Below are 20,047 nucleotides of genomic sequence, written 5' to 3' on the forward strand. Positions count from 1 at the left end.
ATGAATCCATTATGTAATGGGGTTGGGGTTGGCCAGGGGTCCCTTACAGCCCAGTGCCTATGATTGCAAAGAGGTTCAGGATCCGTCTGACTGTGTAATCCTTGAATCTCTGATTTCTGCAAGTAGATCTATTAGTGTGAGTTCCTTGAGGCAATATCTAAGACATGACAAAGGAGAGCTGATAGCTGATAACATTCTGGTGATGTGTTTCAGTGGAAGCTGGGGTGGACCAAAAAGGCATAGGCCATGGGTGGGCAACTTGTACAGCTCCGAGAGCTACATGTGATACTGGGCGGGCAGCCAGAGATATGTACAAGAATGTGTACATGCGCAAAGTCTTCCCCAACCTGGTGCCCTCCAGAAGTCGTGGACGCAGGACCACAGCTCCCAGCACTCCTGATTATTAGCCAGGCTGGCTGATGTCTGAAACATCTGGAGAATTCCAGCTTCGGGAAGACTGTCTTACACACTGATTTTGAGAGGCGGGGCTGCACATTGCAAAATAAAAATTTTAAAAAACTTCAGCTTTTCTCCAGGTGCTGGCCCTATAGGACCTGAAGCCAAGGAGAAAAGCCGAAATAATTGGGAATTACCTTTTAAGGGGATGGGAAAGAGAAGGAAAAGAGAGGTGATACAACTAAGAGTTTGGGTTGGGTCAGGGAGGAAACTGGACAAGTATTCGTACCTTTGAAATATGCAAGTTCATCATGGGGGTGCAAGCAAGCACCTACTCTTGACAGTGTATTTATTATATAAACCAGTTTATACACAGGGAACACAGAAGTACTGCAATACTTTCTGTTCAGTGCAAAGAGCTTCAAGTCAGAATCCATCCCATGCCAGCCCCTCCACAACAGAAACTACTTCAGAGCAGATGATCCAGCCCAGAGGAATGAAATATGGCTGCCTGGGCCCTAAAGATTTGGAGTGTGCGGTCTGTGGTCATAGAATCATGGAGTTGGAAGGGTCCTCAAAGGTCATCTAGTCCAGCCTCCTTCCGATGCAGGAATTCTGCGACAGCATCACTGACAGTTTCCCATCCAGCCTCTGCTTAGAAACCTCCAGTGAAGGAGAGCCCACCACATTCTGAGGCAGACCCTGTCATCACAAGGCTGATTTGCACTTTTGTACTTTTGGTTTCGTTGCAGAATTGAGATCTGAGCACAACACAAACAGTTTCCTTTTCCACTTTTCCACTACATAACCTCTAGGTGGCACTGTGGTATCACAGAATAATGGAATTACACAAGTGGAAAAGGTGTTTTCTTTCACTTTCACAAATAATACTGCATTTTCCCTCCGCTAAAAAAACTCAAATGAAAATGCTGTTTAAAAACAGAAGTGAAACTGGAGGGTCATGACCTCATCTAAAGAACCTATAAACAGCCACGAGTAATGAATAACGAGGGCATAATCAACATCTAGTATAGAAAAGCTCGGAGAAGCCAGTGTGCTTTTTTAAGACAGGAACATTACAACCTTCCCCTAAAATATATTCAAATACATTATACAAAAAGAGTAAATACAGGTTATCTTCAATAATTCAGCACTGTGTTCAATAATTCAACACAATAATTCACAAAAAGGGAGCATTCCCTCCATTTAGAACAACATTTCCTTTGCCCAGCTACCCCTGCCTCCAAAACTCAGGATCCATTGCTCACATTGGGACTTCCATTGGGGGTTCCTGATTTGTCGTGGCAATTCTGTTTGTTAAACAAGTGAATTGGGCCTCTTTGCAACAGGGCAAGGATAGGGAAAGTGTGGCCCACCAGATGTTCGTGGACTGCAACTCCCATCAGCCCCAGCCAGCATAGCGAAGTTGTAGTCCAAAAACGTCTGGAGGGCCACACGTTCCCCATCCCTACAATAGAAATTTTGCCTGGAATGTCACAGCAGCCTCCCTGAGTAGTAACAACAAATGTGGTTTTGGTGAGCTTGTTCGATTGCTTTTTAAAATTTGTACAGCAACCTTCCCCAACGTGGTGTTCTCCAGACTACAAATCCCAAGAACCCCAGAGCAGTATTGACACCTATTTTTAGCTCTGCCTTTGCTTATAATAGGTAATGGTATTAAGACTATAAAACTACAGGGGAAAGAGGGAACTTTGCAAGAGGTAGAAAAAAGCCAGGCTTTATTTTAGTTATTATTAGGGTTTTATCACATTGTGTTTTATCACATTGTTGTATTTTATGGTCTTACCTGTTGTGAACTGCCCAGAGAGCTTCAGCTATTGAATGGTATAGAAATGTAATAAATAAAAATGTTTTGTTGACCATTCCAGTGTGAGGCCTGTGTAAGTCTTTGCTGATCTGTCAAGGGACCTATACATTGTATTTTATTTTATTAATAATCACTCCAGACTAAAGAATATCAGTAGGAAGGCTTGTAAGGTAGAGCTGACTACCTTGGTGAAGTAGTATGGATAGATAGACAGATAGATGTACATAAAAACAGGAGTGGGCGTGGATTATTTTTGCTCTACAGATTGGGTGAGCTTGGCTCCCCACTCCTATTGTATTTCCTTCTGGAGTGAAAGCTGACTAAAGTACGGGGGAGAAGGTGGGAAGCATGCTGTCCATTTTTCTGGGTGCCTGCCCCACCCCTATGCACTTGACATAATTATCTAGGCCCCATCTACACAGAGATGCTTTCTGAGGTGATTCCGTTTAAAACTGGATTTTCATTATTTCGGATTTGCTCTTCCTGTGGCACACACTGCCAGCTATTGGGGCATATGCCTTGGGAAAACCCGCTGTCGTCAGACAAACCTCAGGAGAAACCTTCCTTCCTTCCTTTCTTTCTTTCTTTCTCTTTCTTTCCTTCCTTCCTTCCTTCCTTCCTTCCTTCCTTCCTTCCTTCCAGCCTGCCAAGGTTGACTCAGCCCGTTCCAAGCCCCAAAGTGCCGTGGTATACCTTATAAATGGCACCCATCCACAATCAACAGAACGCGTGGCTCCCGGTTGCTGCTACTGACCTTTGCCACCCAGCCTAGGACTCGCCAAGAGATCAGCCCCACACTGGGAAGCGGCTACCAGCCCGGTCATCCAGCCAAAACTCTCAGGGCGGTGTGTCTGTGTGTGTCGGGGGGTGGGGGGAGTTAGGAGACTGCAGGAAAAGGCAAAGAAATCTTCTCTCTCCTCTCCTCAAATGGGGGTGTGCGTGCTTTTTTTATTTTAACAGTCATTAAATTTATGTGCAGGACTGCAAGGGATAAGCAGAAATTTAAGACAAAAGGCAAAGCAATTCCCAATCCCCCTCCCTTCCTTGCTGAGTAAATGAAATTGAAGTCAATGTGATTTACTTCTGAGTAGACATGTTTATCTGGGCTGTTTTCAGCTAGCTGTTCCTTGAGGCCACTCATCTTATTAGAAAATATGGGCACCTCTGAAGGAGAGTTTAAATAAGAAGTCAGAACGAGAGATTAAAGAAGTCAGCAACACCTTGACTTTCTCAGGAGTAAGCTTCTTTGAAGAGAATGTGATTTACTTCTGAGCAGATATCCATGCCAGCTAGTTGTTGCTTGAGACAAAGAAAAAAGACAAAGGAGAGAACTCTGTACACTCCCCACCGCCGCCCGCCACAGTCAGTGGAGGGTGAGGCTGACAGGAAGGGTTAACTCCTTCCATTCTTGTTGTGTCCACCCTTACCTGACACAACATCCCGCTCCTCCTCGCAGCACTGAAGCCACTCCTACTCCCCCCAGGTTAGCACCACAAGCTTACCACACACCGAGTTCCAAAACGCAGGCAATTCACGGTGCGCGGAAATTCCTTCACAAAAGGACTTTGAAAAAAGGCGGGTTTTACAGCAAGAAAACCAGCAGTTTATGCAGAATGGCGTTTACGTCATGTGTTATGCTGGTGTGTGAGACACAGTAGCACCACAGTAAATTTCCCATGTAGATGGGCCCCTGGTTAATTTTTTATCATCAGGTGCTTTATTAATTCTCTCTCTCTCTCTCCCCCTTTTTTAAAGCCACTTTGAAATTGGCTTAAAGGCAGGTGGTAGACTCTTGACTGACTAGGGATGTACAAATCCCTTACCTTGCTCCGCTGAGGGGCATCCACGGCGGGGGGGAGGCGATCCGTCCCTCCCCCCAGAATCCTGCCTGGCCGGCTGCAGCCGGACTTCTGGCTGCTGCCGGGCTGCGGCTGCAAATGGCAGCCGCTACGCCGGCCGCCATTTGCGTCCCTGCCAAGCTGTGATACGCTGTGTAGATACTTACATAGCCTATTACGGCAAAGAGCAGGGGCGCAAATGGCGTAGCGGCCGCAGCCCAACAGCAGCTGGAAGATGACCTGAAGTCGCCACTGGAGCCGCTGTCGGAGCCAGGTAGGCTCTGTCCCAGGGGGATTCTGCAGGGTGGCGGGGGGGATGGCTCCGTTCCACCATGGACTCTGGGGGGGGGCGGATTCTAAAGAATCCGGCCTCACTGGATTCCGTGGCGGAATTCTCCAACATCCCTATGACTGACACAAGGCCGAGCCAATTTGGCCTCTCCTCAAATAGATGGAGTGGGGGAGGTTCCTGCGACCTGGGGAGAAGGTGGAACATGTGTCAGAACTGAGGTGGATTCGTTTAAGTCTCCCTCCACCTTTGGCTGCCTTAAGGAGAGAGGGTCAGGTGGGCTTTTTTCGATAGCCAAAAGGAAGGGAGAAGGGTCTCCTTAGAGAATGGGACTCCTGAGTATGCAAAGATCAGGGCTGCTGTATCAGCATTGTGAAAGGCCACCCGTCCCCCTTCATGGTTCAGACTCACTCGGATTCTCCTGACCTTCCCACTCACTGACAGAGGGACGTCATTCGCCCTGAACACACCACTCCACTTGCCCAGATCCCAGATCCCTTCCATAAAACGTTGAACAAAGTTGCCCTTTCTCTTCACAGACTTTGTGGTGACACCCACAGCCCATTCCCCTTCATTTTCCACCGTGACTTCCCAGAAGTGTCTGCCTGCTACAAAACCTTCACATCCCAGCACAAAAGAATGCGCGTCAAATCTCTCAGGATTCTTGGGAAGATCTTGACATTTGTCTCCACATCTCACGCTCTTACGATCATCAGACAGGATGAGTATGCAATGTGCTGTGTCTAGATCCAGGGATACTTTTGCTGTTCGAGGTGGTGGTGGTGGTGGAAAATGGAGAAATGAGAGGAGAAGAAGAAAAATATGTAGAATCAGCTAGGTGCCAGAGTCTAAACATACATCACAGCAATTATATTTCCCCTAAAAAGCATGGGATTTCCATGTACTGCATTCAGAATTTGAGCGCTCCTCACTACATTTGAATAGGGAGCATGCTGGAGACAGGTGAGTCAAGGACAGGAAAAAAATTGTTCTCAAAACCATGACCCGTGGTTCCACTATTTAATATATTTATATCCTGCTTTTTTTGCCATTCAAGACAGCATAGAAGAAGCAAAAGCAAGGGCATCCTTAAAAAGGTTTCTGTGCTCTTCTGAGAAAGTTGTGGAGGAAGCAAGGAGAGCAAGGAAAGCAGGAGAGAATAGGATTCCCTTGTGTGTGAATGGGTGGCTTGCAACTTCCAGGGGAGAAATGAAGCTTTTCTACATGAGGCTGTTAGTCAGCGGTTAATTGTATGTACTTTTGGTTTCGTCGCAGAACTGAGATCCAAGCACTACCCGAGGAGTGTTTTCTTTCCTGCTTTTCTGCTACATAACCTCTAGGTGGCACTGTGGTATAGCAGAATAACGCAAATATACAAGTTAAAAAAGTGTTTTCTTTCAATTAAATACACTTCCCCTGCTCTACAAAAACTCACTGAAAGTGCTCTTTAGACACAGAAGAGAAACTGAAGAGTCACAACATCATCTAAAGAATCAATAAACAACCATGAGTAGGGAATGACAAGCACACAATAAATGCCTCCTGCAGAAAGGCCCTCAGGGTGCCTCAGTTCAGGTGAGCAGAGGGCAGCCACCTGATTATGTCCTTTGCAGATCCATTATCCAGCTCTGTCAAGGCAGTATCTTGGAAGCAAGATATCTGAATCCTGCTTTAAAAAAAAAACTTTATTTTGGGTAGGTCTTACCCTCCATGCTTCTCATCATAGAAGAGAAGTGCCTATGCTAATGTCTTTGCTGGTATAATTCCTGTTGTTGCATTAATTCTTCGAACTGAGGAGAAGCTATGCTATTCCCAACTGGTATACCTTCAAAAACAGGGTTAGGCATATGGAGCCATCGTAACTGAATAATGATCACACAGGGGCTGTGTGAATGCCACAATATGAGGTCTGCTCCTGTTGAGAGTGATGCTTTTCAAAGAACCAGATTATGAATCTAAGCATCAGTTAAAGGCACTGCCTATGATCACTCCCAAACATATTTTATTGAGACTTTGGAATAGGCTTCTTGCGAGCACTATACCATTATTTGCAAATTTCCTGGTCCAAGGCATATTGAAAGATTTCAGGACAGACCTAAGGAGCCTTTTACATGAGATTTTTATTGTGTGCTCTTGACTGCTCACTCACAGTAGTTTGCGGGTCCTTTACATGACGCTGTCAACTTCCAGGGCCTCTCCCATGCTTTGCAATCATCATAGCAGGATTTTTTAGAGCAAGGAAAGTGCAGTATTTTCCTGAATGGCATTATATTTATAGCATGTAATTGCTCAATTCCGCTATACCACAGCGCCATCTAGTGGCTATGCAATGAAAGATATAGAAAGGCAGAGAAAGAAAACCTCCAGAAAAAAAAGCACGTGTAAAGGAACCGAGCTTTAATCCTGCAAAGAATCTGCAAGCAGAAGCTCGGGTAAAAGTGAAGGATAAAAACCTCATGTAGAAATGCCCAACATTTTAAATATGGCAGGGATGCAAGTACGGTTTGCTGCTTGAAAGGACAGATGCTGCCTTCAAAACACAAGTACATTTTGAATACCTTGGCATAAACTCTGCAAAAGAAGGCGCTGCAAGTTTACAGCATTGTCAGGGAGCCACTGGCTGTTTTTGTAATTGCTTTTAAAATGTTTTGTCAATTTTATTTATTTTTAGGTAACCTTACAGCTGTTTAAATGCATATGAGCTACATATGCATTTAGTCCTGAACACCACTTGGGAGGAGAGAAACCACTCTCTCTCTCTTTCTCCTATGTACTAGAACACATGGTCTCCAAATTAAATTCATAGGCAGTAGGTTTAGGAAAGTGGTGTGTGGTGGGGGGGCATCCTTTTTCACAGAACACACATTTATGGAATTCAATACCATAATGAGTGACGAACCTTTCGTGACTTTAAAGGAGAACTAAACAAACTGATTGATTAAGGGTCTCATAAGATCTATGGTAGCTCATTTGCAAGCAATGGTGGGAGCAACCCTGGACAGCATCTGAGGGGCCATAGGATAGTTTGGATTCCTAGCTCTGAGGCCAGAAACAGTGCTCCAACTTCGGAGGAGGGAATCGGAGACTTGACCCCCTCCCTGCCGGCAAGGAAAGAACCACACTGGCTGGCCTACAAGGTCAGGACCTCGGAAAAGGGGGCCTTTCAGTAGGCAGGGAGAGGAGGAGACTGGAGAGACGACGATTCCAGCTATCCTGAGGCCACTCCAGCCTCCTTCCCTCCCCCTCCGAAACGCCTTCTCTAGACAGGCAGAAAAGCCTGTCTAGTGAAAAATGCAGGGTGGGAGGATGGGGAGGCGAAGATCACCCCAAAATTCCTGCCGCCGTGCATAGGATGATCATAAGCCTCTGAGTTTGGGGGCTTATGATCATCGAGGGCACAACCCACAGGATTGCATCCCAAGCCCAGAAGTGTTACTTGCCCAGAAACATCCCGTTCACCAACATGCACCCATGTCCTTATGGCAATGATTTGTTGACTTAAGAGAAAAGGAGATACCCTTGTCACCTGGAGGAGATCCCTAGCCAACCTGGACAACCAGGTGAGTGGCTATTTACTATCACCTCTGAGGACAGACAAGTTAGTTAGGCTATTACCCTCATGCATTGCATGTGGGCTTTCCAGATGCATCTAGGTGACCACTGATGGAAACATAATGCTGAACTTGATGGACCCTTTGCATGATCCAGGTGGACAGTTCTTATGTCAAGGGAATAAGTGTGTGTGTGTGTGTGTGTGTGTGTGTGTGTTAAGGTATGGGCAGATAAGCACAGAGCTGTTTCCTCTCCTTTCCTGCTATTCATAGTTATCTCTTTTATTGTTCCAGGGTCCCCAGGGCAGAACTGGTGGAATCCAATGAAATACAAGCAGATAACTTTCTGACAAGCCCCAAATCACTCCTATGAAATCTGGCACTTCATCAAACCCCACAGTTTACCTTTCTGCAGTTGAAGTCCAGATATCAGAGTGTCTGAGGGAGGAAAGGGAATAGAGGGTCAATTAAGCATCACAGAAGTGCTTATAGCAAATCTTGGAACAATCCCCCACCCCACCCCCAATCAGTTGATGTTTATTGTGTCTATCTTAACTTATTTCAAATAGGTATAGTGGAATAGTGCAAATACACAAGAGGAAATTGTGCTTTCTTTTGCTTTGACAATTAAATGCCTCATTTTCCCTCCCCTAAAAAAACCCACTGAAAGTGCTGGTTAGACACAGAAGTGAAACTAGAGGGTCATGACATTGCCTAAGGATCCCATAAACAACCATGAGTAGGGAATGTCAAGTGCACGATAAAGCCTCATGATGAAAAGCCAAAAGTATCAAATCCAAGAAGCTTACAATAAAAAATATTGCTTTAAAGGTTTACTGCCTGATTCTAAATGTGATTATTCAAAAATAAATCTCATTAAATAACGTCAGACTGATTCCACAGGAAAAATGCCAGGAACTGCAGCTTAAGGGCCCAAACCTTTGTAATGATGAAGTCTCATTGAAGCCATTAACTTCAGTTAAACACAGCTACTGTGTTCCATTGTTTTCAATGGGACAAGTCCCACTTCAGCTAAACTTAGTTGTGACTGTGTCTTTCGAAATATCCCTCAACATCAATTCTCAAAAGCACAATTGGAATTTAGGCTCAATGCCCGGAACTTGCAACCTGGATTTCGATAGAAATCTAGAGTCACTGAAGTTAATGGAAATGCTGGTGAGAAAGGCAAGGGAGACTGTAGACCAACCAAATGGAAAGAAGAGAAGGGAGCCATGTCTGTCCATATCATCCTTGGGCTTGTCCAACTGCATTTGTCAGCGAATGTTGCTCACATTTTCACCCACAGCTAAATCAACTGAAACATGCTTAGCTTCAGAGCATTTCTACATGAGGCTAAAATCTCACAACTTTACCAGGTCTTTCTGCTTCCATTTTCTTTGCAGGATTATGACAGGCTCTTTTAGACAGTAAGCACTTGATGTGGAATTGAAAGCTTCCTTTCTTGGTAATGCTCTATATGTTCAATGAAACAGTGCCATCTAGTGGCTGAATTATAGCACCATGCCAGCTTTACACACTGCAGATTGTTGTTGTTGTTGTTCAGTCGTTCAGTCGTGTCCGACTCTTCGTGACCCCATGGACCATAGCACGCCAGGCCTTCTTATCCTGCGCTCTCTCCCGGAGCGTGCTCAAGTTCATATTCATTGCATCCGTGATGCTATCTAGCCATCTCATCCTCTGTCATCCCCTTCTCCTTTTGCCCTCAGTCTTTCCCAGCATCAGGGTCTTTTCCAGAGAGTTTTCTCTTCGCATTAGGTGGCCAAAATATTGGAGCTTCAGCTTCAGGATCTGTCCTTCCAATGAGCAGTCAGGGTTGATTTCCTTTAGGATGGACTGATTTGACCTCCTTGCAGTCCAAGGGACTCGTAAGAGTCTTCTCCAGCACCACAGTTCGAAAGCATCAATTCTTCGGCGCTCAGCCTTCCTTACAGTCCAGCTCTCACAGCCATACATTACTACTGGGAAAACCATAGCTTTGATTAGACGGACCTTTGTCGGCAAGGTGATGTCTCTGCTTCTTACTATGCTGTCTAGGTTTGCCATAGCTCTCCTCCCAAGGAGCAAGCGTCTTTTAATTTCATGGCTGCAGTAACCGTCTGAGGTGATCTTGGAGCCCAAGAAAGTAAAATCTGTCACTGCTTCCATTTCTTCCCCTTCTATATGCCAGGAAGTGATGGGGCCAGATGCCATGATCTTCTTTTTTTAATGTCGAGTTTCAAACCAGCTTTTGCACTCTCCTCTTTCACCCTCAACAAGAGGCTCTTGAGATCCTCTTCGCTTTCTACCATTAGGGTGGTATCATCTGCATATCGGAGGTTGTTGATAATTCTCCCGGCAATCTTAATTCCGACCTGTGATTCATCCAACCCGGCATTTCTCATGATGTACTCTGCATATAAGTTAAATAAGCAGGGTGACAATATGCAGCCTTGTCGTACTCCTTTCCCAATTTTGAACCACTCGATTGTTCCATGACTGGTTCTTACTGTTGCTTCTTGACCCTCGTACAGGTTTCTCAGGAGACAGGTAAGGTGGTCTGGTACTCCCATCACTTTAAGAATTTGCCACAGTTTGTTGTGATCCACACAATCAAAGGCTTTAGCATAGTCAATGAAGCAGAAATAGACGTTTTTCTGGAATTCTCTTGCTTTCTCCATGATCCAGCGAACGTTGGCGATTTGATCTCTAGTTCCTCTGCCTCTTCGAAACCCAGCTTGTACTTCCGGTAGTTCTCGGTTCGCATACTGCTAAAGCCTAGCTTGTAGGATTTTGAGCATCACCTTGCTGGCATGTGAAATGAGCGCAATTGTGCGGTAGTTTGAACACTCTTTGGCATTGCCCTTCTTTGGAACTGACCTTTTCCAGTCTTGCGGCCATCGTTGAGTGTTCCGAATTTGTTGGCATATTGAATGCAGCACTTTAACAGCATCATCTTTTAGGATTTTAAGTACCTCAGTTGGAATACTGTCATCTCCGCTAGTTTTGTTGTTAGTAATGCTTCCTAAGGCCCACTTGACTTCACTCTCGAGGATGTCCGGCTCAAGTTCAGTGACCGCACTATCATGGCTATCAGGGACATTCAGATCTTTCCTGTATAGTTCTTCTGTGTATTCTTTCCACCTCTTCTTAATCTCATCTGCTTCTGTTAGGTTCCTGCCTTCTTTGTCCTTTATCATGCCCGTCTTTGCACAAAACATTCCCTTGAGATCTCCAATTTTCTTGAAGAGATCTCTAGTCTTTCCCATTCTGTTGTTTTCCTCGATTTCTTTGCATTGTTCATTTAAGAAGGCCTTCTTGTCTCTCCTTGCTATTCTCTGGAACTCTGCATTCAGTTGGATATATCTTCCCCTTTCTCCCTTGCTTTTCGCTTCCCTTCTATCCTCAGCTACTTGTAAAGCCTCATCAGATAGCCACTTGGCTTTCTTGTATTTCTTTTTCTTTGGGATGGATTTCGTTGCTGCCTCCTGAACAATGTTTCGGACCTCCGTCCATAGTTCCTCAGGCACTCTGTCTATCAGGTCTAATACCTGAAATCTATTCCTCACCTCCACTATATATTCATCAGGGATATGATTTAGGTCATACCTGAATGGTTTAGTGGTTTTCCCTACATTCTTCAATTTAAGCCGAAATTCTGCAACAAGAAGCTCATGATCTGAGCCACAGTCAGCTCCAGGTCTTGTTTTTACTGACTGTATAGAGCTTCTCCATCTTTGACTGCAAAGGACATAATCAATCTGATTTCGATATTGACCATCTGGTGATGTCCATGTGTAGTGTTGCCTCTTGTGCTGTTGGAAAAGAGTGTTTGCTATGATCAGCGTGTTCTCTTGGCAAAACTCTATTAGCCTTTGTCCTGCTTCATTTTGTACACCAAGGCCATGCTTGCCTGTTATCCCGGTGATTTCTTGACTTCCTACTTAGCATTCCAATCCCCTATGATGAAGAGGACATCTTTTTTTGGTGTTAGTTCTAGAAGGCATTGTAGGTCTTCATAGAACCGATCAACCTCAGCTTCTTCGGCATCAGTGGTTGGGGCATAGACTTGAATTACTGTGATGTTGAATGGTTTGTCTTGGATTCGTACTGAGATCATTCTATCGTTCTTAAGATTGTACCCCAGTACTGCTTTTCCCACCCTTTTGTTGACTATGAGTGCTACTCCATTTCTTCTCAGGGATTCTTGCCCACAGTAGTAGATATGATGGTCACCTGAATTAAATTCACCCATACCTGTCCATTTTAGTTCGCTGATTCCCAAGATGTCGATGTTCAATCTTGCCATCTCATGTTTGACCACCTCCAGCTTACCTTGATTCATTGATCTGACATTCCAGGTTCCTAAACAATATTGTTCTTTACAGCATCGGATTTTCTTTTCACCACCAGACACATCCACAGCTGAGTGTCCTTTCGGCTTTGGCCCAGCCGCTTCACTCTTTCTGGCGCTACTTGGAAATACCCTCTGCTCTTCCCCAGTAGTATATTGGACACCTTCCGACCTGAGGGGCTCATCTTCCGGCGTCATCTCTTTTAGCCTTGTGATACGTTCCATGGGGTTTTCTTGGCAAGAATACTGGAGTGGGTTGCCATTTCCTTCTCCAGTGGACCACATTTTGTCAGAACTCTCCGCCATGACCTGTCCGTCTTGGGTGGCCCTGCACGGCATAGCTTATGGCTTCACTGAGTTACGCAAGCCCCTTCGCCACAACAAGGCAGTGATCCATGAAGGGGACACTGCAGATATGGTGCCATTAATGTTATTACTGCTTATCTCCGATCTTCTTGAAAGCGGGATAACCAGGGAAAAGCATGGGAGACATCCTGGAGGTTGATGACATTATGTAAAGGACCCGCAAACTTCTGTGAGTGGCCAATCACAAGCATGCAATAAATCACTCAGGTAGAGAAGCCTTTAGGGGTGGACTTGAAGCATATTGGTCACCTTCAGGCCATTCTCTAGATAAGCCCAGCTATGCCACTCTCAAGCAACAGGAGCTATTCACACTGGCCAATTTTGATAGCTCTGTTTTGGTCACAGTCAGTTAGAGAGGGCAGCAAAGAGAAGGGGGATGGCCTGAAGGGACCCTGAAGGTGCTGCCGCTAAGGAGAGATGCCTTGAAGAATCAGGTTACCCCCTCCCACAACTCCTTTTGGATGCTGGTTCAACCCCTTTCTCTGTGAATCAATGGAGGACTTGGAAGCACCAATGGTTACAAATGGCACTCCAGTTCCCCTCTGCCAACAGTAAGAACTGGCCTTGTAGAACCTTTCCCACCGATATCTGGATCAATTCAGTACATAGTACAAGATCCTTGCATGCATTTTCGGTCACCTCTGAACTGCTTCATGAAACCCTCCAGAAAAAGATTTATATCACAGAAGTCCAAGATCCTCCACTTCAGCTCTGGAAGGAAAGCCACTGGATTCTCAAACTTATTCTGCCCACACCTGGAGGAGAGAAACAAACGTTAAGCCAACCTCTGTCCAATTTGCAATTCACAAAAGGTATATCATATGAAAGTTATTTTCAAGCACCTTTGGGTATTCTTTTTCTAAATGAATAAATAGTACAGCAAGCAAGAAGGATCTTGAACAATGTGCAACACAAAGGAGGAAGTAATTATCCTTTGTACAGAGTTATCACAATTTTTTTTAGATGTTGCTGTTTTCATCTGTGATACGGTGGACTTCACACCCTCCAGCATTCTTCCCTGGGGTGTAGTCCTGCTATCCTGAGCCTTCTTAGTATCATGAAATATGAAGCAAAATGAGTGAGATCCACTTACCTCTTCAAGGTGCTTCCAATACCCTAGAGGGAACAAGAGAAAAAAAAAGAAGAGGGAACTCAGTGCTTGCCACTATGTGTATGAAATCATTGACATAATACATTCCACAGGCAAAGTGAAGCCATATCAGTGCAACGCTGAGCAGTCTAGGCTGAGAACGACAGTGTTTGGATTCTCCATAAAAATTTAGTGAATGAAGGATCGCAATTCCAGATTAAATGGCTAGTGTAGAAGCAACCTTCTAGTTCAGAATAGCCCAAGATACGGTGAATACGCTATCCTGTTCCTCTTTTATATGGACATAACAAACCCAGTTACCTGCAACATGAATTGGGCCTCTCCACATCTTGTGTAAGTGAAAAAAGCACACAAAAGGTTCAGAACCAGTATTCCCACAAAGAGAAACCTTGGCTGTTTTTGCCATCTTACCTGCAGGAGTTCACTCACTGTCTGTTGACACTTCTCCTCCATTTCCTGCATCATCCTTTCCAGAGAAAAGAGATCCGCTGAGATTCTGACCATGTGCTCCTCCTTTTTCCTTGCAATTTCCTTCTCCACCTCTTCCATCTGGGCCAGGAAAAGTTTCTCTTGTTCTTCCAGAAAGTGGTGTAGCTCTTGGAACTGAACCACTGCCTTTTCCCTCTCTGCTTCCATTTGCTTCTACAACAAGCAGATGAAAAAAATATCGGGAATATAATGAGTTTCTGCAGGTTAAAAGTTAGGTGAAGAGATTCGCATACAAATGACACTTCTGGACTTTTCAAAGAGATTCTATCAACATTAGCCAGGGAAAGTTTTCAAAGGGCTTACAAAGTCTGACCCTTAGCATGGCATTTCATGAACATTTTAAGATCAGATCAGACCATTTCAAATGATAAAATGTCTGAGGAGCAGGGCAGCCTTTTGGCCTTATACTCTTCTACATTTACGATTCACTTTTGCCACATATTTTTTCTTTCACTTTCCAGCAACAATGACACTTACAAACAGGTTTTGGCTTTCCGTTTCTGTGTCTGCTTTGTCTGCCAGAATTTTTGCTTTCTCCTTCCTCAGAGTCTCCAGTGAGATACAGATCCGATCCTGGAGAGAAAACGAAAATCCCAGTTTGGTTCCTCTGTAGAGATTTAGTAACTATAAATATATTTAATATGCTTCTAAGAAATAAAGACAGGCAAGTTTACAACCAAATGGAGCCTGGGAGCATCTCTACACCAGCCTAAAATCGCATATTTAAAATGGGCCTTTCTCCTTCACCATCTCAGTGAGTGATAAACCCAGGGCTTCTTCATATGGAGCTTTTATCCTGCTATTGAGATTTGGAAGTTCATGGACGTTTGTGGGTCCTTTAGATGACATTGTCAACCTCCAGGGTGTCTCCCGCACTAAATGACCTTTAGTCCGTTTTTAAAAGATCGGAGATAATGAGCTATCAAATTACCATGCTTGGGTTCCGCTTGAGTTCCCTCCGTGAAAAGAGGAAAACAGGCAATAAGAGGAGCTACAGCACAGCGCCATCTAGTGGCTCTATAATGAGGCAGCGCGGAACAGCCCTGTTCTCCGCGCTCGCAAGAGGAGCGGGAGTGGCCAAAAAGGGGCGTTCCGGGGGATGTTCCGGGGCGGGGGGAGCGGAAATGCCTGTACGACACATCCAATGTGTCGTACAGCAGCCTCCTCCCCCGCTCAGCCCTCCCATGGCTAGACAGCCGCAATCGGCTCTCTAGCCAAAAATGCAGGTCAGATCTCTTCTCAATGTGGAGATCTGGTATCTGGACAACGCCTTTCCACCCACAGCTGAAACCCTCAGTTCTTTCCCTTGCTCCCTTCACCCCTGCAAGGCCCTTGATCCAAGAGGCACAGTTAATATTGTGGGGAGGGGTATGACCTGCTCAGCTTGTAGTCCACTCCTAGGCAGCTCCCAGGCTGTGGCCATTTAAAAGTGTTCAAAAAAGTAGACAGCAGCTGGGCTAGGAAGCCAGACAGCCAATCAAAATATGATGAGATTGTGGGATTGGCTGGTTTTCTTTTGTTGCCCTGCCATGGCCATTTTTCCTTCCTGTTTCTCATGGATCATTGCTGGTTGCTTGTCTTTAGTTGGACCTTCTAAAAATTGGAATAATTGCATGAGTCTGGGAGGGAGGAAGAGTTCACGCATGTGTGTGAATGGTGTGCCCTTATTGTTGCCAAAGCCTTTGCTTGGAGCAGCTCTGGAGCAATTAATTTGGGAAATAGTAGTAGTGCTTGTTGCAATGTGCAGAAACCAGTATAGAATTCGTTCACACACAGTGGACTTGTAAAAAAAAATAAAATCAGAAATTTATGGGGAAAAGTTATAGCTCAGTTGAACTGAATGATTGGATATCCTGTATATATGAACTCTGTTTATATCTTGCTTGGGTATCTTAATCATGTTGTAATAAATGAGCATGTGAAATTGGTAGGAAATCTTTTAATAGCTGCAAAATTAGTCATAGCTGCTAAATGGAGATTAGCCAGCACTTCTCCATTAAAGGAATGGATGAGTATGTACACTGCTCCTATGGTTAAATTAATAGAATTTGTTCACCTGTGTGAGGACAGACAACAAAAACAAAAATTTCAACAACTTTAGATGCCTTATATGAAACGACAATTTAATTTGTACGTTAATAAATACAGAGCTTTTGCATTAGTGTGCATTTTTATATCGACGCTGGATTGTTATGTATGTATTGTGAAATATCTGTTTGAGACCGCTGCCTTCAGAGGCGCATTTGGAGGTCGCCCAAGAAGGCCTTTTCGGTGGCTGCTCCCAGGCTGTGGAACTCCCTCCCAAGGGAGGATAGGTTCGCTCCCTCCTTGCTGTCCTTCCGCCACCAGGCAAAGACTGCTTTATTCAAGAAGGCCTTTGGCCTGTACATTAGTCTGTTGGGTTGGCTGCTGTTATTTTTTAAAAATTCTGTAATTGTTGTATCTATTGTATTTTAATGTATTGTTTTGAGGTGCAATCCTATGCATGTTTAGACAGAAGAAAGTCGTAAAACTCCCAGCATTCCCCAGCCAGCATAGCTGTCTATGGAATGCTGGGAGTTGTAGGACTTTCTTCTGTCTAAACATGCATACAATTGCGCTCTAAATCAATTTTAATTGTGCCTGTAAACTGCCTTGGGTGCTTTCTTTTAGTAGAATGGCAGGATACAAATCAAATAAACAAACTAAATAAATAAATAAATAAAAAGGGGAAATTAGGAAGATTTAGGATGCTTGGTGACCATTAGCTGTTTAGTCACTTGGGCATCCAGTCTGTATGTTCTATTCTGTATCTGTGACTTTTTTGTAAGGTGTGATGCTTAGTTATTTTGTACATTTATAATGAAGAGAAGACATTAAAAAAACGAAGATCATGGCATCTGGCCCCATCACTTCCTGGCATATAGAAGGGGAAGAAATGGAAGCAGTGACAGATTTTACTTTCTTGGGCTCCAAGATCACCACAGACGGTGACTGTAGCCATGAAATTAAAAGACGCTTGCTCCTTGGGAGGAAAGCTATGGCAAACCTAGACAGCATAGTAAGAAGCAGAGACATCACCTTGCCGACAAAGGTCCGTCTAATCAAAGCTATGGTTTTCCCAGTAGTAACGTATGGCTGTGACAGCTGGACTATAAGGAAGGCTGAGCGCCGAAGAATTGATGCTTTTGAACTGTGGTGCTGGAGAAGACTCTTACGAGTCCCATGGACTGCAAGGAGGTCCAATCAGTCCATCCTAAAGGAAATCAACCCTGAGTGCTCATTGGAAGGACAGATCCTGAAGCTGAAGCTCAAATATTTTGGCCACCTAATGCGAAGAGAAAACTCCCTGGAAAAGACTCTGATGCTGGGAAAGACTGAAGGCAAAAGGAGAAGGGGACGGCAGAGGATGAGATGGCTAGATAGCATCACCGATGCAATGAATATGAACTTGAGCATGCTCCAGGAGAGAGCGGAGGACAGGAAGACCTAGCGTGCTCTGGTCCATGGGGTCACAAAGAGTCGGACACGACTGAACGACTGAACAACAACAACAACAACAACAACAACGAAGAGAAGAGAACATGAACTCCTGCATTTGCTGCTGCCTTTTGAGTTTGGGTAGAAACACTCCCGTACAATCTCTGCTATGCTGATACCTTGGTTTTCTACATTGTTTTTTTGGAGCAGCAGTCACAAGTTACAGGAAGCCAGATCTGGCTGAGCATCAAGAAAAACTTCCTGACTGTTAGAGCAATACCACGATGGAACCAATTCCCTAGGGAGGTGGTGGGCTCTCCCACACTGGAGGCCTTCAAGACGAGGCTGGACAGCCATCTGTCAGGGATGCTCTGACTTGGATTCCTGCCTTGAGCAGGGGGTTGGATTCGATGGCCTTGTAGGCCCCTTCCAACCCTACTATTCTATGATTCCCACCAAGGAAGATCCCCAACAAAGGCTCAACAATGAACCAGGAAGCCAGTGGGAGTCCTAACTGTTGCTATGATGTCATCCACTGGCTAAAAACACTGAAATGTGGGAATGGGTTGTTTTTGCTTACAAAACAAACGGGCAGAATAGCAGCTGCAGATTTTGCCTCATAAGAAGCAGAGACATCACCTTGCCGACAAAAGTCCGTCTAATCAAAGCTATGGTTTTCCCAGTAGTAATGTATGGCTGTGAGAGCTGGACTGTAAGGAAGGCTGAGCACCGAAGAATTGATGCTTTCGAACTGTGGTGCTGGAGAAGACTCTTACGAGTCCCCTGGACTGCAAGGAGGTCAAATCAGTCAATCCTGAAGGAAATCAACCCTGAGTGCTCATTGGAAGGACAGATACTGAAGCTGAAATATTTTGGCCACCTAATGCGAAGAGAAAACTCACTGGAAAAGGCCCTGATGCTGGGAAAGACTGAAGGCAAAAGGAGAAGGGGACGGCAGAGGATGAGATGGCTAGATAGCATCACGGATGCAATGAATATGGACTTGAGCACGCTCCGGGAGAGAGCGCAGGACAGGAAGGCCTGGCGTGCTATGGTCCATGGGGTCACGAAGAGTCGGACACGACTGAACGACTGAACAACAACAACAACAAGGGCTAGAGACGTGCTTGCTTTGTTTTTAAAAAAACGAAAGCTGAGAATCTGAGGAATCTGCCCCTCTGCCGGAAGCCTTAATGCAGCTACGTCCTTCAAGTAAATCTTGCAGCTTTCCCGCTTCGGGGCTGGGGCAGTTCGGTCCCCCCGTGACCCCCCCCCACCCTCAGCAGTCGCTCCGCCCCCGGCCCTGGCACCTCTCAAAACAGTCCCCCTTCCACGCGAGGGGGCCCTCCTGACCTTGTACTCCTGGGCAGCCTCCTGCACGGGAACCACGCGGTGGGCTCGGTGCTCCTTGGCCCTGTCGCACACCACGCAGATGGGGGCTTCGTCGTCCCTGCAGAAGAGCTTCAGCGGCTCCTGGTGCCGCTCGCAGACTCTCCACCCTCCTCCCTCCGGCTTCGGCTGCTCGCTCAGCTCCTTGGCGATCTCAGCCACGTTGGCCAGCTGCCGGTTGGGCTTCAGGCTCCGCTGCTCCGCTCTCTCTCGGCACTGAGGACAGGCGACGTCTTTGGGTCCATCTGTGGGCGCATCATCGCCCCAGCACCTCTGGATGCAGGCCTGGCAAAAGTTGTGCCCACAATCTAGCATCACCGGATCCGTGAAGAAGTCCAGGCAAACCGAGCAAGTCGCTTCGTCTTTAAGCCTCTTCCTGGGGCTTCCGGCAGCCATGGCTCCAAGCAAAGTCCGGAACAACACAAGCAGGGCGAGTTTCGTTTCTGCTGCCTGCTTCTCTCCCCGCCCAGGCGGGGCTTAGCTGCAGGCAGGATGGGGCGCTCCTCTGGCTAGAAGCGCTGAAACTGGAGACAGACTACGAGGAGGGCCTTGGGGCGCTTGCCTTCTCCAGAGGGTTCCTTTTAAAATGTCTCGAGTTCAAAACATCGCAAGAAGGGAGCTGCCTTGCGCAGTCTGATCATTGGTCCTCCTAGCGCTTAGGGGAGCGATGTATCCAACTTGACAGAGGTCCTTTGTTTGAAGGAGCCCTCAGCTTGAAAGGCTGCCCGGTCTATGTCTGCCTTAAGGATAAAGAACGGTAAAAAGGGAGAGCAGTAGGAAAACCAGTCTATAGACAGGGAAGGCAAAAGTGCTGGAATCCTTCCCTTTCTGCCCCAGGAGAGGTCAGTGCAATGGACTTCTGGCAGAACCCACTCCATATGCCTGTCCCTCTACAACAGACACTACTTCAGAGCAGATGGTCCAGCCCAGGGGAATGAGATATGGCTGTGTGGGCCCTAGAAATTAGGAGTCGGTTCTCT

General features: G+C 45.7%; 1 protein-coding gene across 1 annotated transcript; it reads right to left on the reverse strand.

The window, feature by feature from the left end:
- Positions 1–705: 705 nt before the first annotated feature.
- On the reverse strand, positions 706–19,497 carry LOC146355679 (zinc finger protein RFP-like). The gene is made up of 7 exons (XM_084830991.1): positions 19,032–19,497; positions 14,697–14,792; positions 14,142–14,372; positions 13,713–13,735; positions 13,259–13,374; positions 8,308–8,340; positions 706–5,115 (listed from the first exon to the last, which is right to left on the reverse strand). The coding sequence occupies exons 1-7, from the start codon at positions 19,461–19,463 to the stop codon at positions 4,610–4,612; spliced, it is 1,437 nt and encodes a 478-aa protein (XP_084687117.1). The 5' UTR covers positions 19,464–19,497; the 3' UTR covers positions 706–4,609.
- Positions 19,498–20,047: the final 550 nt, after the last annotated feature.

Source organism: Heloderma suspectum, chromosome 2 (genome assembly GCF_057233095.1).
Source record: "Heloderma suspectum isolate Gila_16-S chromosome 2, 16-S_ref, whole genome shotgun sequence".
In the NCBI taxonomy this organism is placed as follows: Eukaryota; Metazoa; Chordata; class Lepidosauria; order Squamata; family Helodermatidae; genus Heloderma; species Heloderma suspectum.